Source organism: Argentina anserina, chromosome 4 (assembly GCF_933775445.1).
Source record: "Argentina anserina chromosome 4, drPotAnse1.1, whole genome shotgun sequence".
NCBI lineage: Eukaryota > Viridiplantae > Streptophyta > Magnoliopsida > Rosales > Rosaceae > Argentina > Argentina anserina.
In genome coordinates, this window is record NC_065875.1 from 3,509,097 (window position 1) to 3,523,443 (window position 14,347).

Sequence of the window (14,347 nt, forward strand, 5' to 3'; positions counted from 1 at the left end):
ATTGTTTTTGGTGTCCTAACGACTTTGATATTTTGAGTTTTGGGCTCGAAATTTTGGGGTCGTTACATTTTCATACTGCTCAACAAATTATTTCAAGGTAGTCTTGGAATTGACATGGCCATCAAAGAATGAATTCATACTTTCACTTCTTTGTGTGGTAGACATTCCTGCCCAAAAACAATCTTTAACAAAACTTGGAACCCAACGTGTTCTCTCCTCAAACATGACATCCAATCAATCATTTTTCTGCAACTCATACTTCTTAATCATCTCATCCCAACGTTCCTCAAACTCAGTACGAGATAATGAATCATAAATTGTGTTTAACAAGGTTATCGAGATAGATTCATATTTTGCATATCCTTTTAACTTTTCAGGAAGTTTCTTTAGTATATGCCACAAGCACCAACGGTTCCTAGTTTTTGGGAAGACAATCTCAATGGCGTTTCTCATAGCTCTATCTTGATCAGTAATAATTCCACCAGGAGCATTCCCAGACATGCATGCTAGCCAAGACTTAAATAACCAAACAAATGTCTCTGTTTCTTCACTTGAAATCAACCCACATCCTAGCAATATCGACTGTCCATGATGATTAACCCCCACAAATGGAGCAAAAGGCATTTCATACTTATTTGTCAAACAAGTAGTGTCAAATGTAATAACATCACCGAATTCATGGTATGCTGCCCTACTCCTTGCATCTGCCCAAAACAAATTTCTCAGTCGACCCTTTTCATTTATATCAATGGCATAGAAGAAATTAGCATTATTAGCTTGCATATCCAAAAAGTAAGTTTGAACTGCACTAGCATCACCTTCCTTCAGCTGCAATCTCCTCATTTTTTCAATGTGATTTCGAGCATCTTTTTCTAAAAATGGTACATTCTCATATTCCCGATTTTCAACAACAATCGAGTTGTAACTCTTGTTTGTCCCTATTTTAGCAACATCATTCAACTCAAGCCTCCTCTTAATTGATGAACTTAATCCACGATTGACTACGAAATAATGAGACTTTCTTGGACTCAAACCATGATTATGCTCAAGCTTTACAAAATTAATTGTCCACTTTCCATCAAGGGAATTACCAAGTCTAATAAGTGCATTACAATCAGTCTTCACACTTGGACGAGGCTTTAGAGAGTTACTTGTTGTACTTTTAAATTTCCCGGCTCTACAACATGAAATAGTAACATATCTTGTACTCCCATCATCTCCCTTTCTGGATGTTCTCTTTTTGACAGGGAATCCTGATTGCTTCCCATATTTCCTATAGTATTCCAATGCCTCGTCGATAGAATTAAAACTCATTTCAACATTGGGCTCTTGCAATATGTCTTTCCCTCATGTTCTTAATTATTGTCTAAGCTCTTTGATAAATCATCTATTGCTGTTCCTAGATCATATATAAATGATTTTCACAAATGTGCCACTAAAACAAATGGCTGTATATTGATAGAAACGTTTTGGTATAGATAACATACCTTGTTCATTAAGGAGAGGAATGTTCTCCGATTCGTCTGACAATTGTTCCATTATTTAGCACCTGAAAGCAAGTAATATAATATAAACATAGTGACAATAAAAATTAATCATATCATGAATGATCACAAATGGACACATTGTGCAATTATCTATGATCAGTAACTAGAGGACAAATGCATAATTTAATCAACCCGTGTATTTCATCTTATGTGTACTTATTTTCTAAACTTAAATCATTGGGGTTTAATTTTTCTGTTTTTCTATTGAATGTGAATATGTAGTACGTCTTTGATGCTGGGTAAAAGTCTGATCTAATGATAGAACAAAGCAGTTGATAAAGGCAAGGGTGGAATTAAACGCAGCTATGCTTCATGTAAATAAAAAGGAACAAACCCTAATTATTCAGATTTGAAAAAAAAATCGCATCTATCTATGAAAATAAACGCATCATAAGAAGGAACATGGAAACCCTAACCATTCATATATGAAAAAAACCACAGCTATGAGGACAAGAAAAATTGAAGATGTTTACATGTATAATGAGAAACCTTGCAAGACATAAGAAAAAACATTAAAAACCCTAATTAACTTCCACTTTTTCCCGCAAACCTAAATTCCTGACATGTTTTAATAAAAGAAAGAAAACTAACCACGTTTAGAATAGGCAAATATGCTATGATCCAGAAAGTCAAAATATTTAGATTATGAAGAATCGATGAGGAGGTGGGAGGATGAGTAAGATTGTTGCTTGAGCGGATAACAAAGAGGGTTTGAAGAAGTACGTACATAAGAAAAAGAGATAGGGTTTTATGGATAAATAAGGAAAATAAAAAAGTGGAATTGAAAAGAATTTTTCAGAATAAAAAAACCAAAGACTAATGAAAACCAAATTTTTTATTTTGCATGCCACATCAGCTGCCACGTCAAGTGGTCCATAGGTGGTTCAATAATTTGTGGTTCATTTAGCATTAGTCATAATAATTTTATTCTCAAAAGTAAAAATACTTCTTACTTGATAGTGATAATCAAGTATGAAATAACTTCACTGAGATCGTTGCTTCAAGTGTCGATACAAGCTTATTAAGATCGTTGTAATCACACGGACTTTGACTTCACTAAGCTTGTCGATGATGCCACTATAGTCTTCAATGGAGTCACTAAGATCTCCTAGCATAAAGCTATTATTTGATGTGAATTTCTTCTCTCTTGTTTTCACCCTTTCTCCCCTACTGTCCACGTCTCCTTCTTGGGGCAACTCACTGCATATATATCCCTAGCCTCTTCACCACAATTCATCCTTGATATGGATAAAAATCATCCTTAATAACCTTCTTAATAAATCTCTAAATAGAAAAGGTAAAACCCAAATACATATGGAATACATCCATGTAACCATATCCCTTTTCTATATTTATCTCTATCACCCTTTAACATAAAATATATTTGAAAACATATTCTCAACTATATCTTGATCTACCCTTGAATAATCCACTTGAATTAAATCACCTCTATGATAGGAATAACATGTCGTGAGGGATTCCTAGACCAACTAGGAAACTTCATCAAATAACCTTTTGCATATCCGATCTCCTCTTTATTCTCCAACGACTTATCCTCCACATCTTTGGTTCTTCATCACCTCTATGAAGGCCAATATATGTACCTTCAATATCTGATTCTTCTTCAATCAATACGTATGTAATACCCCGAAGTTTTGAGTTTAATTTAGTATAATTTTTTATAAATTATTAAGCTTGATAATTCGAATAAAATTGCATTTCTACGCATTCTCGTCGATGTCTTTGCGAAATCAAATTGATTTCATAAATTTACGGTGGAAAAACGTTACGTTTTCAGTGGCTCGAGAGTCGACTTTTATTCCGTCGCTTATCTCTGAAAATTTCCTTCACGGAAGTTGTAGAGCTTGTCGATGCGAGTTGACACACAACACACCTTAAACAAATGTCATATGTGAAATTTGTTAACAACGGAAGTTTGGTTTCGGATTTTGGAAGGTTATAAAAGGACATTTTCGGAAACTAAAATCAGAAAACCAAAAATAGAAACCCGAGTCGGCCCAAGCCCGACCCAAGTTCCTCTCCTCTGATTTCTCTTCCTCTGGCGATCTCTCTCCTTCGGCTGCCGTGCTCGACATCTGGTATCGTTGGGATCGCACAGCTGAGCCGCGTCAGCCCATTGTAGTGGCAACCCCCCCTGTGCCGTGTCTCAGCCACCACTAACGGAGCACTGTTGCAGCATTGGCGAACTCGATGTCGCCGGTGACGCTGGGGGTCAAGGCTGTGACAGTGAGTCCTCCCTCCTCCTCCTAGGTATGAATCCACCGGCGGTGAAGTCCGAATCGAGCTGGGTAACGTCTAATATTCAACCCCCGATCTGGGATCTTGCGGCGGCGATTCCGGCCGTCTTGGAGCGAACTACATGTATGGTTAGATCTACTCCTCATGATCTACATCTGTGAACTCAGTTTCGATACACTGTTGACTTCTCACCATAGAGTTATCATGGCTTCGAATTCGAACTTTTATCATTCGAAATTTCGGGGTCGTGATAGTTGGTATCAAAGCGTAGGTTGCATATTTAATGATCTATTAATATCATCCAGGAGCGATGGCCCGACTGCAGCGGATCCCCATCACATGCTCTTCCGTATTTATATGTTACTGGGTACGTATGAGTGTTAGGAGCCTCACCTTAAGGTTTGGTCCTTAGAGGTGTTGTGATGATATTTCAATGATTCTTCTTTCCTCTATATATCTTGGTTAATATATGTTGGATCTATTTTATTTGGGCCCAAGATTATACATGTATTAACTAAGTGTTGGTTTCAAAATGATGAATTTAGAGAAGGGCTGTGCGAGAGGCCGGGCAAGAGGCCAAGGCCGAGCTAGGGGTGGAGACCGAGTCCGCACTGTGGAGAACCTTTATGAGGAGCAGGCACCACCGGTCGAGCAGGTTGACCCTGAGGCTGTCCTTAGAGATGAGGGTCATGTGCTTTAGCTGATCAAGGACATCAGGAATCTGACAGCGCCATCAAATCATGAGGGCTTGGATCATATGGTGGCGGATCATTGGATCGGGAATATGGAAACCTACTTTGAGATGGTGATGTGCTCGAAGATTGAGAAGAGGATGATAACCACATTCTTCTTAAAGGATGATGATATGAATTGGTGGAAAAGTACAAGATGGATTGTGGATGTGTCCACTCTGACTTGGGAGGGTTTTGTGGAACTCTTTCGAGAGAAGTACTTTCCATCTACGGTGAAGGAGAAATTAGAGCTTGAGTTCCTTGCTCTGGTGCAGAGAGATATGACCGTCAGGGAGTATGAGGCCCGTTTCCACAGTTGTATCGGTTTGTTAGGCCAATGGATGTGACCTCCTTGGCTCAGAAGTTCATACGGGGACTTAGGCAAGAGTACAAGACCATCATATAAACACTTTGTCGGATTACCAATAAGCTGATGTATGAGAGTGCCATGAATTTAGAACAGGCGAATAAGACTCAAGGAGGTGATGTGGAGTCTAGGGATGTTCGAGGAAAAAGGAAGGCAATCAGTTCAGGCACTGGGTCTGCGGGACCGAAAGGTGGATCTTGGAAGAGGCCGAAGACCTATCACCAGACTCCAGCTAAGGTGGCATCTCCATCTGTTAGGGCTGCACCTGTCAGACACTTGTCGTCAGTGAAGTGTTTTGTTTGCGGCTAACTGGGTCACTATGCCTAAGCTTTCTCGAAGCCAAGGAAGTTGGGCTGTTTCAGGTGTGAACAGGTATGACATATGGCTAGAGACTACACCTGACCTCAGGAGGGTAGACAAGAACATAAGCAGAGGCAATTACCTGCAGGTCAAGCTAGAGTGTTTGCCGTGGGTCAGCGGGACACATAAGTGGAAGGTACGTTATCTATTTTTGACTACCTTGCTAGAGTACTGTTTGATACGGGAGCATCACACTCTTTTATTACTAGTTCGGTAGTGGAGGTGTTAGGTTTGATCCCTGCATCTCTTGGAAGCTCTTTATGTGCCACTACACCTTTTGGAGTGTCTCTTGAGCTTGAGACAATCTGCAAGGCTTGTCCAATTATGATCAGAGGTAGAGAATTCTCTGCTTCCTTGATAGTGATTTCGAACCACACCTATGACGTGATCTTAGGAATTAATTAGCTAAGGCCACATCATGTTTTGATTGATTGTTTTGACATGGTAGTGTTTTTCCATAGTCCAGAGGAGCCAGGTTTTCGTTATCGTTGCCTCATGTCAGATAATGTCATGAGAACAAAAGTCTTGGCACATGTGGAGTCTGTGGATAAGAAAGTAGTTATCGCAAACATTGTTGTGGTGTCCGAGTATAGAGAGGTGTTTCAAGAGATACCAGGTTTACCTCTTCGGAGAGTTGTCGATTTCTACATTGATGTGGTACCCATTACATCACTTGTGTCGAAGGCACCTTATAGAATGGGGCAAAAAGAACTTAAGGAGTTGAAGGTGCAGATAAATGGGTTATTGGACCAAGTATTCATTAGACCTAGTGTCTCACTTTCGGGTGCACCGGTGTTGTTCATGAAGAAGAAGGATGGTTCACTACAGTTGTGTGTGGATTATAGGGAATTGAATAAGGTGACCATCAAGACTAGGTATCCTCTACCTAGGATTGATGACTTGTTATATCAGCTTAGAGGGGCTACGGTATTCTCTAAGATTGATCTGAGATCGGGTTACCATAAACTCAGGGTGAAGGAGGAGGATATCTCTAAGACAGCTTTCAGGACTAGGTATGGACACTATGAGTTTGTTGTCATGCCATTTGGTGTAACAACTGCTCCTGCCGTTTTTGTGAGTCTGATGAACCAAATATTTAGCTAATACTTGGATGAGTTCATAGTAGTGTTCGTTGGTGACTTCCTGATACACTCCAAGTCCCAAGAGGAGCATGTAGTACATCTAAAAATTGTGATGCAAACTCGAAAGGAAGAAAAGTTGTATGCCAATCTTGAGAAGTGTGAGTTTTGGAAGGAATAAGTTAAGTTACTTGGTCATGTGGTATCGAAGGATGGTGTGTTAGTAGATCCATCAAAGGTGGAGGCAGTGAAGAGTTGTAGTCAACCAAAGACTCCTATATAGATTCGTAGTTTCCTTGAGTTAGCAGGTTACTACCGGAGATTCATTGAAGAGTTTTCTAGTATTGCATCGCCTTTGACCAAGTTGCCAAGAAGGATGTTCAGTTTGTGTGGACAAAAACATGTGAGAAGGCCTGCAATAAATAAAAGACTAGATTGATTACGGCTCGAGTGTTGACAATTCCCACTAGTGGGTGTGGTTATGTCATTTATAGCGATGATTCGCATCAAGGCTTAAGGTGTATGTTGATGCAGCACAGAGGAGTGGTTGCTTATGGCTCTAGACAGTTAAAGGTTTATGAGAAGAACTACCCCACTCACGATCTAGAGCTCGTTGCAGTTGTTTTTGCCTTAAAGATTTGGACGCATTACTTGTATGGTGAGAAATTTCAACTCTTTTCTGATCATAAGATTTGAAGTATATGTTCTCACAGAATGAGTTGAACATGAGGCATAGGAGATGGATGGAACTCCTAAAAATTATGACTTCACTTTGGAGTATCATCTTGGAAAGACAAATGTGGTTGCCGAAGCCTTGAGTAGGAGACCTAGGGGTATGATAGTTTCTCTCATGGTTCAAGAATGACTTATGCTTGAGACCGCATCTGAGTTTGATTTTGTGCAATCAGGAAGAGAACCAACGGTCTTTATGGGTAGTGTCTCAATGCAGCCTACACTCATTTGAAGGATTATTCAAGGTCAGGCACATGATAGATTCTCACAAACTAAGTTGGCAGATCTCGTGGTAGATTCACTTGATGAATGTCCATCTAAATGGAGAATTGGATTCGATGGGGATTTGAGGTTTAAGAAAAGATTGTGTGTTCTAGATTGTACAGATCTCAAGGAGGAGGTCCTTTGTGTAGCAGCCCGATCACATTATCCAATGCACCCAGGGAGCACCAAGATGTATAAAGACCTCTGTAGGCAATTCTGGTGGAGTAGGATGAAGAAACACGTGGCTGAGTTCGTATCAAAGTGCCTTACTTGACAGCAAGTGAAGACAACGATTTTTGATCAATTTGCTATTCCTCTTTGGAAGTGGGAGCAAATTTCTATGGACTTTGTGACAGGATTTCCTAAGTCCAGGAAAAGTCACGATGCAATATGGGTGATTGTTAATCGATTGACGAAGTCGGCACACTTTCTTCCGATATTGATGAAGTACTCAGTGGATGTGTTAGGGAAGTTATATGTGGATGAGATAGTGAGACTTCATGGTGCACTTGTTTCTATTGTTTTTGATCGAGATGCACGTTTCACTTCGAAATTTTGGGGTAGTTTACAGAAGGCTTTGGATACTACCTTGGATATGAGTACAACATTTCATCCACAGACTAATGGGCAGACAGAAAGGGTGAATCAGGTGATGGAGGATATGTCGAGAGCTTGTGTGCTTGTTTTTAAAAGAATTTGGGAGGATCACCTGAGGTTGATTGAATTTTCTTACAAGAATAATTACCGTTTCAGTGTCGGCATGTCACCTTATGAGGCTCTTTACGGTAGGCCATGTAGATCACCTCTCTGTTGGGCCGAAGTGGGTGACGAAGGACTAATGAGTCTTGAGGTTGTCCAAGAAATTTCAGAGAAGATCACGATTATTCAAGATAGAATAACAACCAAGAGTAGATAGAAGAGCTATGCAGATTTAAAGAGGAGACATGTAGAGTTTGAGATTGGTGAACATGTGTTCCTAAAGTTTTCTCCTATGAAGGGCATGGTGAGATTTGACAAGAAGGGAAAGTTTGCTTCAAGGTATGTTAGGTCTTTCGAGATGCTTGAGAATGTAGGAGATTTAGCCTATCGGCTAGCTGTACCTACGAGTATGTCTGATGTTCACAACGTCTTCCACATTTCCATGTTGAGGAAGTACGTACCGGATGAGTGACATGTGATTGATCACATCTCCATTAAGGTGAGGGAGAATGTCACCTTTGTTATCGAGCCGGTTCTTATTTTGGATATGTCGACAAAGAAGCTTCATAGGAAAGAGGTGGAGTTGGTTAAGGTTTTGTGGAGTCACTATGATGAGGGTGATGCCTCTTAGGAGCTAGAGTCGGATATGAGGACAAGATATCCGCATTTATTTGTTGAGTAGAGTACTTGAATTTCGGGACGAAATTCCTTTAAGCGGGGTAGAATGTAATACCCCGAATTTTTGAGTTTAAATTCATATAATTTCTTGTAAATTATTAAGCTTGGTAATTCAAGTAAAATCGCATATCTATGGCCGTATCAGTCGATGTCTTTGCAAAATGAAATTGATTTAAGAATTTTATGGTTGAAAACCGTAACATTTTCTGTGGCTTGAGAGTCGACTTTTATTCCGTCGCTCAGTATTTTGTGAACATTATGAACAATATTTTGTGAACAGTGTTCCATGAACAGTGTTCCATGAACAGTGTTCCATGAACAGTGTTCCATGAACAGTATTTTGTGAACAAAAGTTGCGCGTTGGAAATAAGGTTAGTAAATTTTACTATGACAAGTCTACCATTGACGGTGACTGATATTTATGATTTCTTTAAAAGAGTGAAATGTGACATCTATATAATATAGTGGGTTATGTATGTGTACAAAAATGCTAAATACGATACATATATATAGGTTGTTAGATTATATAATGTTATGGTTTTTACTTAAATTATGAAATGTTATTGTTTTCGATTAATTGTAGCGGATGAGACCAGAAGGGAGATAATGTACCTTCCAGTATAATGGATTATTGTAGTGACTGTATATATATATATTGTTGTGCCAAAGTCGCTTGGTTGTAGTACATAAACATGAGTGAATTGTTATATTGTATGTTGTTTTAACATTGAGTTTTGTTAAAACGTTTTCTGGTCTTCAGACGGTGTTGGCATTAAATCGGAACCAAGCCTTGGCCGGGTGTCGGTTTCGATCAGTTGGAGCTCTAGTCTATATGTCGTTGTACTGCATGAGGCGTAACAAATGAGTTGTCTAGGTCTCATGAGTACACATGTTTAAAAATGATATTAGGTAACCAGATGGACTGTCCATTGTCTCATGAGTACACATATTTTAAATAATATTGTGTAACCAGATGTGCTGCCCAGTGTATTATGAGTACACATAAAATGTTATCTGTTACATTTCATTTGTATGTGATGTATGTTATAATGTTGGTTTAGTCATACGGACTGAAAAGTTTACCGGGTTTGTGTTTACAATCCCGGTGCACCAAATCGATGATGTAGGGGATAGTGATGCAGGTGGGGACTAGCAGGCTCGGATAGCTTACTTGGAGGATTACTGAGGGTTTTCTTTTTCTGTTTGTGGTGAGGATTGAGAATATTATATTTCCAATTGTTTGTAATACTTGAGTGTATAAACTGGTAATGTATTATTCGAGTCAACTGAGTCGTACTGTGAACTCATTTTCGATACACTGTTGCTGTAAGATGATTTCATTATATTTGAGATTATTATAGAATTATAATGGTTTTGAATTCGAACATCATTCGAAATTTCGGGTCGTGACAACGTAAGTATAACTCGATTATTAACTCAATTGTGGCCTGCGGGGGGAATCAAAGATCGAGTTCGAAACTTCTTATCAGGATAGATAAGAAGGGGATAAAACTAACTAACTACTTGGATGGTCCCTTGCGGTTTATGCACATTACGTCGTAGAAGTTTACTAAGTTTTAGAAAATGACCACCACCTTCCAAGGAGCCGAGTCTATATATCGATCATATAAATCACTTGGCGCGGGCTACCATGAAGCAGTAGAGGAGGGAAACTGGGAAATGATATATATCTGAGTATTCAGCGAGATGAATGAAACTTCTGTCATGTTTCTTCTCTATTCTCAATCAATAAAACTAAATAACAAGACTAAAAATAAATCTGGATAACAAGAATTCAAATGAGAGATTAGCCTGCAGATTGATCCGGCCGGCATACTGGTTCATGAGACCGGTTGCTCAGTTTGCTGCCATTGTTTGTGTTTTTAACGATCGAGCTGACCAAGCGGTTTGCCGTACCTAACGCGAAAGTATATATGTGATTTCTAAAGCAAATGATCACTTCCACAAAAATTTGGTTGGCCAATATTTATTGCTGACAAACCCTATTGAAGTGAAATCAACCCACTTCTCACTTCTGCCTTCAGCATGCCGGCCGGAACTGAATACGTATGCACGTCATGACCGATTAATACTTTTCTCTTACGGTTCATTGTACGTGTTTGAAGAAGTTTCGACCGTTCGACCACAGGTTAGCTCGATCACCTTAATTGGTGTTATAGAAGCTCAGTCTCTTGCAGCACCTACTTCGATACTTCATTCCCCGAACCCTAGCTGAATAAGTCACACATCAGAAGTCTTGGTCTTCTTGTATTGGAGTAATGGCAGTAGCTGGTGTCTTAAGAGACTTGGACCATGTCCCGGTCATCTTTTGGACGTACACTTATAGTAAGCGGAGTCTTGATCATTTGTTTTTATGCATGCCGGCCGGAACTGAATACGTATGCACGTCATGACAGATTAATACTTTTCTCCTACGGTTCAATGTACGTGTTTGAAGAAGTTTCGACCGTTCGACCACACGTAGCTCGATCACCTTAATTGGTGTTATAGAAGCTCAGTCTCTTGCAGCACCTACTTCGATACTTCATTCCCCGAACCCTAGATGAATAAATTACCCATCAGAAGTCTTGTATTGGAGTAATGACAATAGCCGGTGTCTTAAAAGACACTTGGACCATGTCCCGGTCCTCTTTTGAACGTACACTTAAAGTAAGCGGAGTCTTGATCATTTGTTTTCAAGTATGTATAAACTATAAACCTTAACGCGTCGACCAAATTAATTAAAATTACTAGAAACCGTAAAAAAATTCGTTTATTAATTGACCGGTGTTCATATATAAATTGTATTGAACCACATGAAGTCCGTCTGTCTATATATATAAAGCTCGATCAGCAGCTAGCACCACTGCCTTCTGGTCATACGTTATATGAATGTAGCCAGAATTCCACAAAATTATTAGCAGTTACTTTACCTAGACACACATACACAGACATAAATATGGAAGAATTACGTGAAGTAGCTTTAGCATACTATGACAATTGCACGCCAGAACTTCGGGGAAAGACATGGCAGTTCTTTCAATCCATGGATACGAACAATGATGGCCGTATCAGTCGAGGGGAGTTCAATGAATTCCTCCGTCAGACAGGCTACAACAGCATCATTGCTGACCCAGAACTCTTTGAAAAGCTCGACCGCAACGGTGACCGAGGGCTGGATTTCGAAGAAGCACTCACTTTCTACTATATTATCAAAACTGGGTACAACTGGTGTCGAGGTCGAGGCTGCAACATGTACCTCTCCGGGCTCTATTTTTCGTGTATCCAGTGCTTTGAAGCAGCCAATTCCTCTACTTTTGATTTATGTTCTGCTTGCCATGGCAGTCGGAACTTTACGCACCACCACCCACTTTTCCTGCAGAATCACATATTGCTATATTACAAAAGAGGACCAGAAAGCAACTTGGTAAATCATTACTTCAGAAAGCGAGCATTTAGTTTATAAGAAATCTCCACTACTCTTGATTGAACAGTATATATATATATATTATATGGAACTATGGATCGATTAGCTACTTGATTACTCGATCTGATTAATTAGGCCTTTCATCTTCTCTAATATGCTGGTTTAATTATTATTGTTGGTATAGGCAGTGGAAGGTCTATATGGAGCAGCTATAGCATCTTACAACGCCAGTCAAGAGCTTCAGAGTTCAGCCCGGTCTTTCATTCAATCCATGGCTATACACGGTGCAGGCCAAAGCTCGTTCAACCGTTTCCTCAACCAAAAAGGCTACAACTGGTTCATTACTGATTCACACTTGTTCCAGAAACTCGACTGCAACCGTGATGGCTGGCTTGATTTCTGGGAAATGCTTACCTTCTACTACATCATCAGGACAAGGTACTTCCAGTGTCGAGAATGCTCGAAGTACCTTAGCGGCCTCTATTTTACCTGCGTAGTTTGCTTTGAGGGAGGAGCTCAATCAGCTCATTATAATCGCTACTGTCACCATCCTCATCTTTATGATCATAGCACCTATAATCTATGTGTTGCCTGCTATCGCAGTAGGAATTTCGTCGATCACGACCCGCACAACACATACTTCTTGGATAACCACATGTTGCTACAATCCAAAAAAGGTCCTCCTCCTTATGCTGCACCACAATTGGTAAGATACACACTATAATTAATTTTAATAGAGGGAGTTACTATGTTTTTAGTTTTTACTTCAAGTTTTATTTGTCCGTTTGTTTAGAATTTTTTTATTTCACATTTTGGTTTAGTTATTAAGCACGTTTTACATATTTATTTGTTTAAGTTTAACTTGCAGTAGAGGTGACTTATCACCTCTTGTGTTTGACCTTTGTGGATGGCGCTGTTGCACTTCATTTTCCTAAATATATATATATAGTAGGTTTAGAGTGATCCATCCAATATGATTAATAAGGAGTAATGTTGCGTTAAGAATCATAAATCATCCCGTTAAAAGATCATTGATTGCTAAAATAATTAGTTAATTAGTGCATATACGTAGGAGTAGACATATATGCATTAATGCATGCAAAATTGTAGAACAGTGCCTAACGGACAATTTTCAATATTCATTACCTATTTGGATACCAATGTAAATTAAATTACTCATTACCAGTTTTTTTATTAAGTACTTATTTTAAGTTATTTAAACATAATATTTTTCTGAAAAAAACCAAATTTTGTTCATTCTATGGGCAAATGGATTGATGGATGATATATGCATGTAGGTAAGCGCTCCAAGGCCGCTAGTGGTTTATAACAACAATTATATCAATTATAATAATTACATCCTTCCAGCTCCGCAGCCTGTAGCTCCAAAGGTGAGTACACGTACTTCAGGTTTGGCCTAAATAATTAGAATTCATAAGGGCACAGAGCACAATCGATCAATAACAAAAAACAAAACAAAAATGTTCCAGCACTTTTTTACACTGCCAAGGTTTAGTAAAAAAAAGTAATTCTTCTGTTAATGTTTTCAGCAAAATTGGCTCTCGAAACTTCAAATCTTGGAGTTGGCTCTAGTTGGTACAAATTTGGCTGTTAATTGTTCGATTATGTGACGATATATATTACCAATATATCGGAGTTTGATCGAAGTTTACGGGCAACAAATCTCTACGAAGTGAAACGACCAGCTGATTGAAGTTTAATACGTACTCAATTATATATATATAACAGAATAAGGGGAGATGTGTCGCAGTCTCGCAGCAAGTGTTCCTATGTTTTTCAAGTTTGGAAAAAGAGATGTATATCCGGTTGTTTCTTTTCATTGTCGCAATGTTTAGGTAAAATACAAGATATAACAATAATGAGTAATCACATCGGAATATGTAGAAAAGTATTATTTTTTATTAAATAAATAATATTATAATGATTATATTTTAATCAAATATTCTCAAAAGTAAAATACTTCTTACTTGATAGTCACAATCAAGTATGAAACAACCTCACTAAGATCGTGCTTCAAGTGTCGATACAACCTCACTAAGATCGTTGTAATCACACGTATTTCAATACTTTCCCTTAGCTTGTTCTTCACTCCTTTTGCATATCTAATCTTCATGACTTGTCCTCCACTCCATTTACTTATTCATCAACTTTATGAAGGCCAATTCCGTGTATCTTCAATCTCC

General features: G+C 38.8%; 2 protein-coding genes across 2 annotated transcripts; one reads left to right on the forward strand and one right to left on the reverse strand.

Annotated features, from left to right (window-relative positions):
* Nucleotides 1–234: 234 nt before the first annotated feature.
* On the reverse strand, nt 235–1,314 carry LOC126792030 (protein FAR1-RELATED SEQUENCE 8-like). The gene has a single exon (XM_050518537.1). It carries the CDS (start codon nt 1,312–1,314, stop codon nt 235–237), a length of 1,080 nt encoding a protein of 359 aa, XP_050374494.1.
* A 10,228-nt stretch (nt 1,315–11,542) lies between these two features.
* Nucleotides 11,543–14,088, forward strand: LOC126791947 (uncharacterized). Its single transcript, XM_050518452.1, has 4 exons — nt 11,543–12,143; nt 12,328–12,849; nt 13,442–13,534; nt 13,694–14,088. The coding sequence occupies exons 1-4, from the start codon at nt 11,676–11,678 to the stop codon at nt 13,772–13,774; spliced, it is 1,164 nt and encodes a 387-aa protein (XP_050374409.1). The 5' UTR covers nt 11,543–11,675; the 3' UTR covers nt 13,775–14,088.
* The last annotated feature ends 259 nt before the right edge of the window (nt 14,089–14,347 follow it).

What these genes read in the sequence shown, in the direction of transcription:
- LOC126792030 (XM_050518537.1), bottom strand. Translation starts at nt 1,314, where the DNA reads ATGAGTTTTAATTCTATCGACGAGGCATTGGAATACTATAGGAAATAT.
- LOC126791947 (XM_050518452.1), top strand. Translation starts at nt 11,676, where the DNA reads ATGGAAGAATTACGTGAAGTAGCTTTAGCATACTATGACAATTGCACG. An exon ending in GAGGACCAGAAAGCAACTTG is followed by an intron (nt 12,144 to 12,327) that starts GTAAATCATTAC and finishes TTGTTGGTATAG; the next exon opens with GCAGTGGAAGGTCTATATGG. An exon ending in CTTATGCTGCACCACAATTG is followed by an intron (nt 12,850 to 13,441) that starts GTAAGATACACA and finishes ATATGCATGTAG; the next exon opens with GTAAGCGCTCCAAGGCCGCT.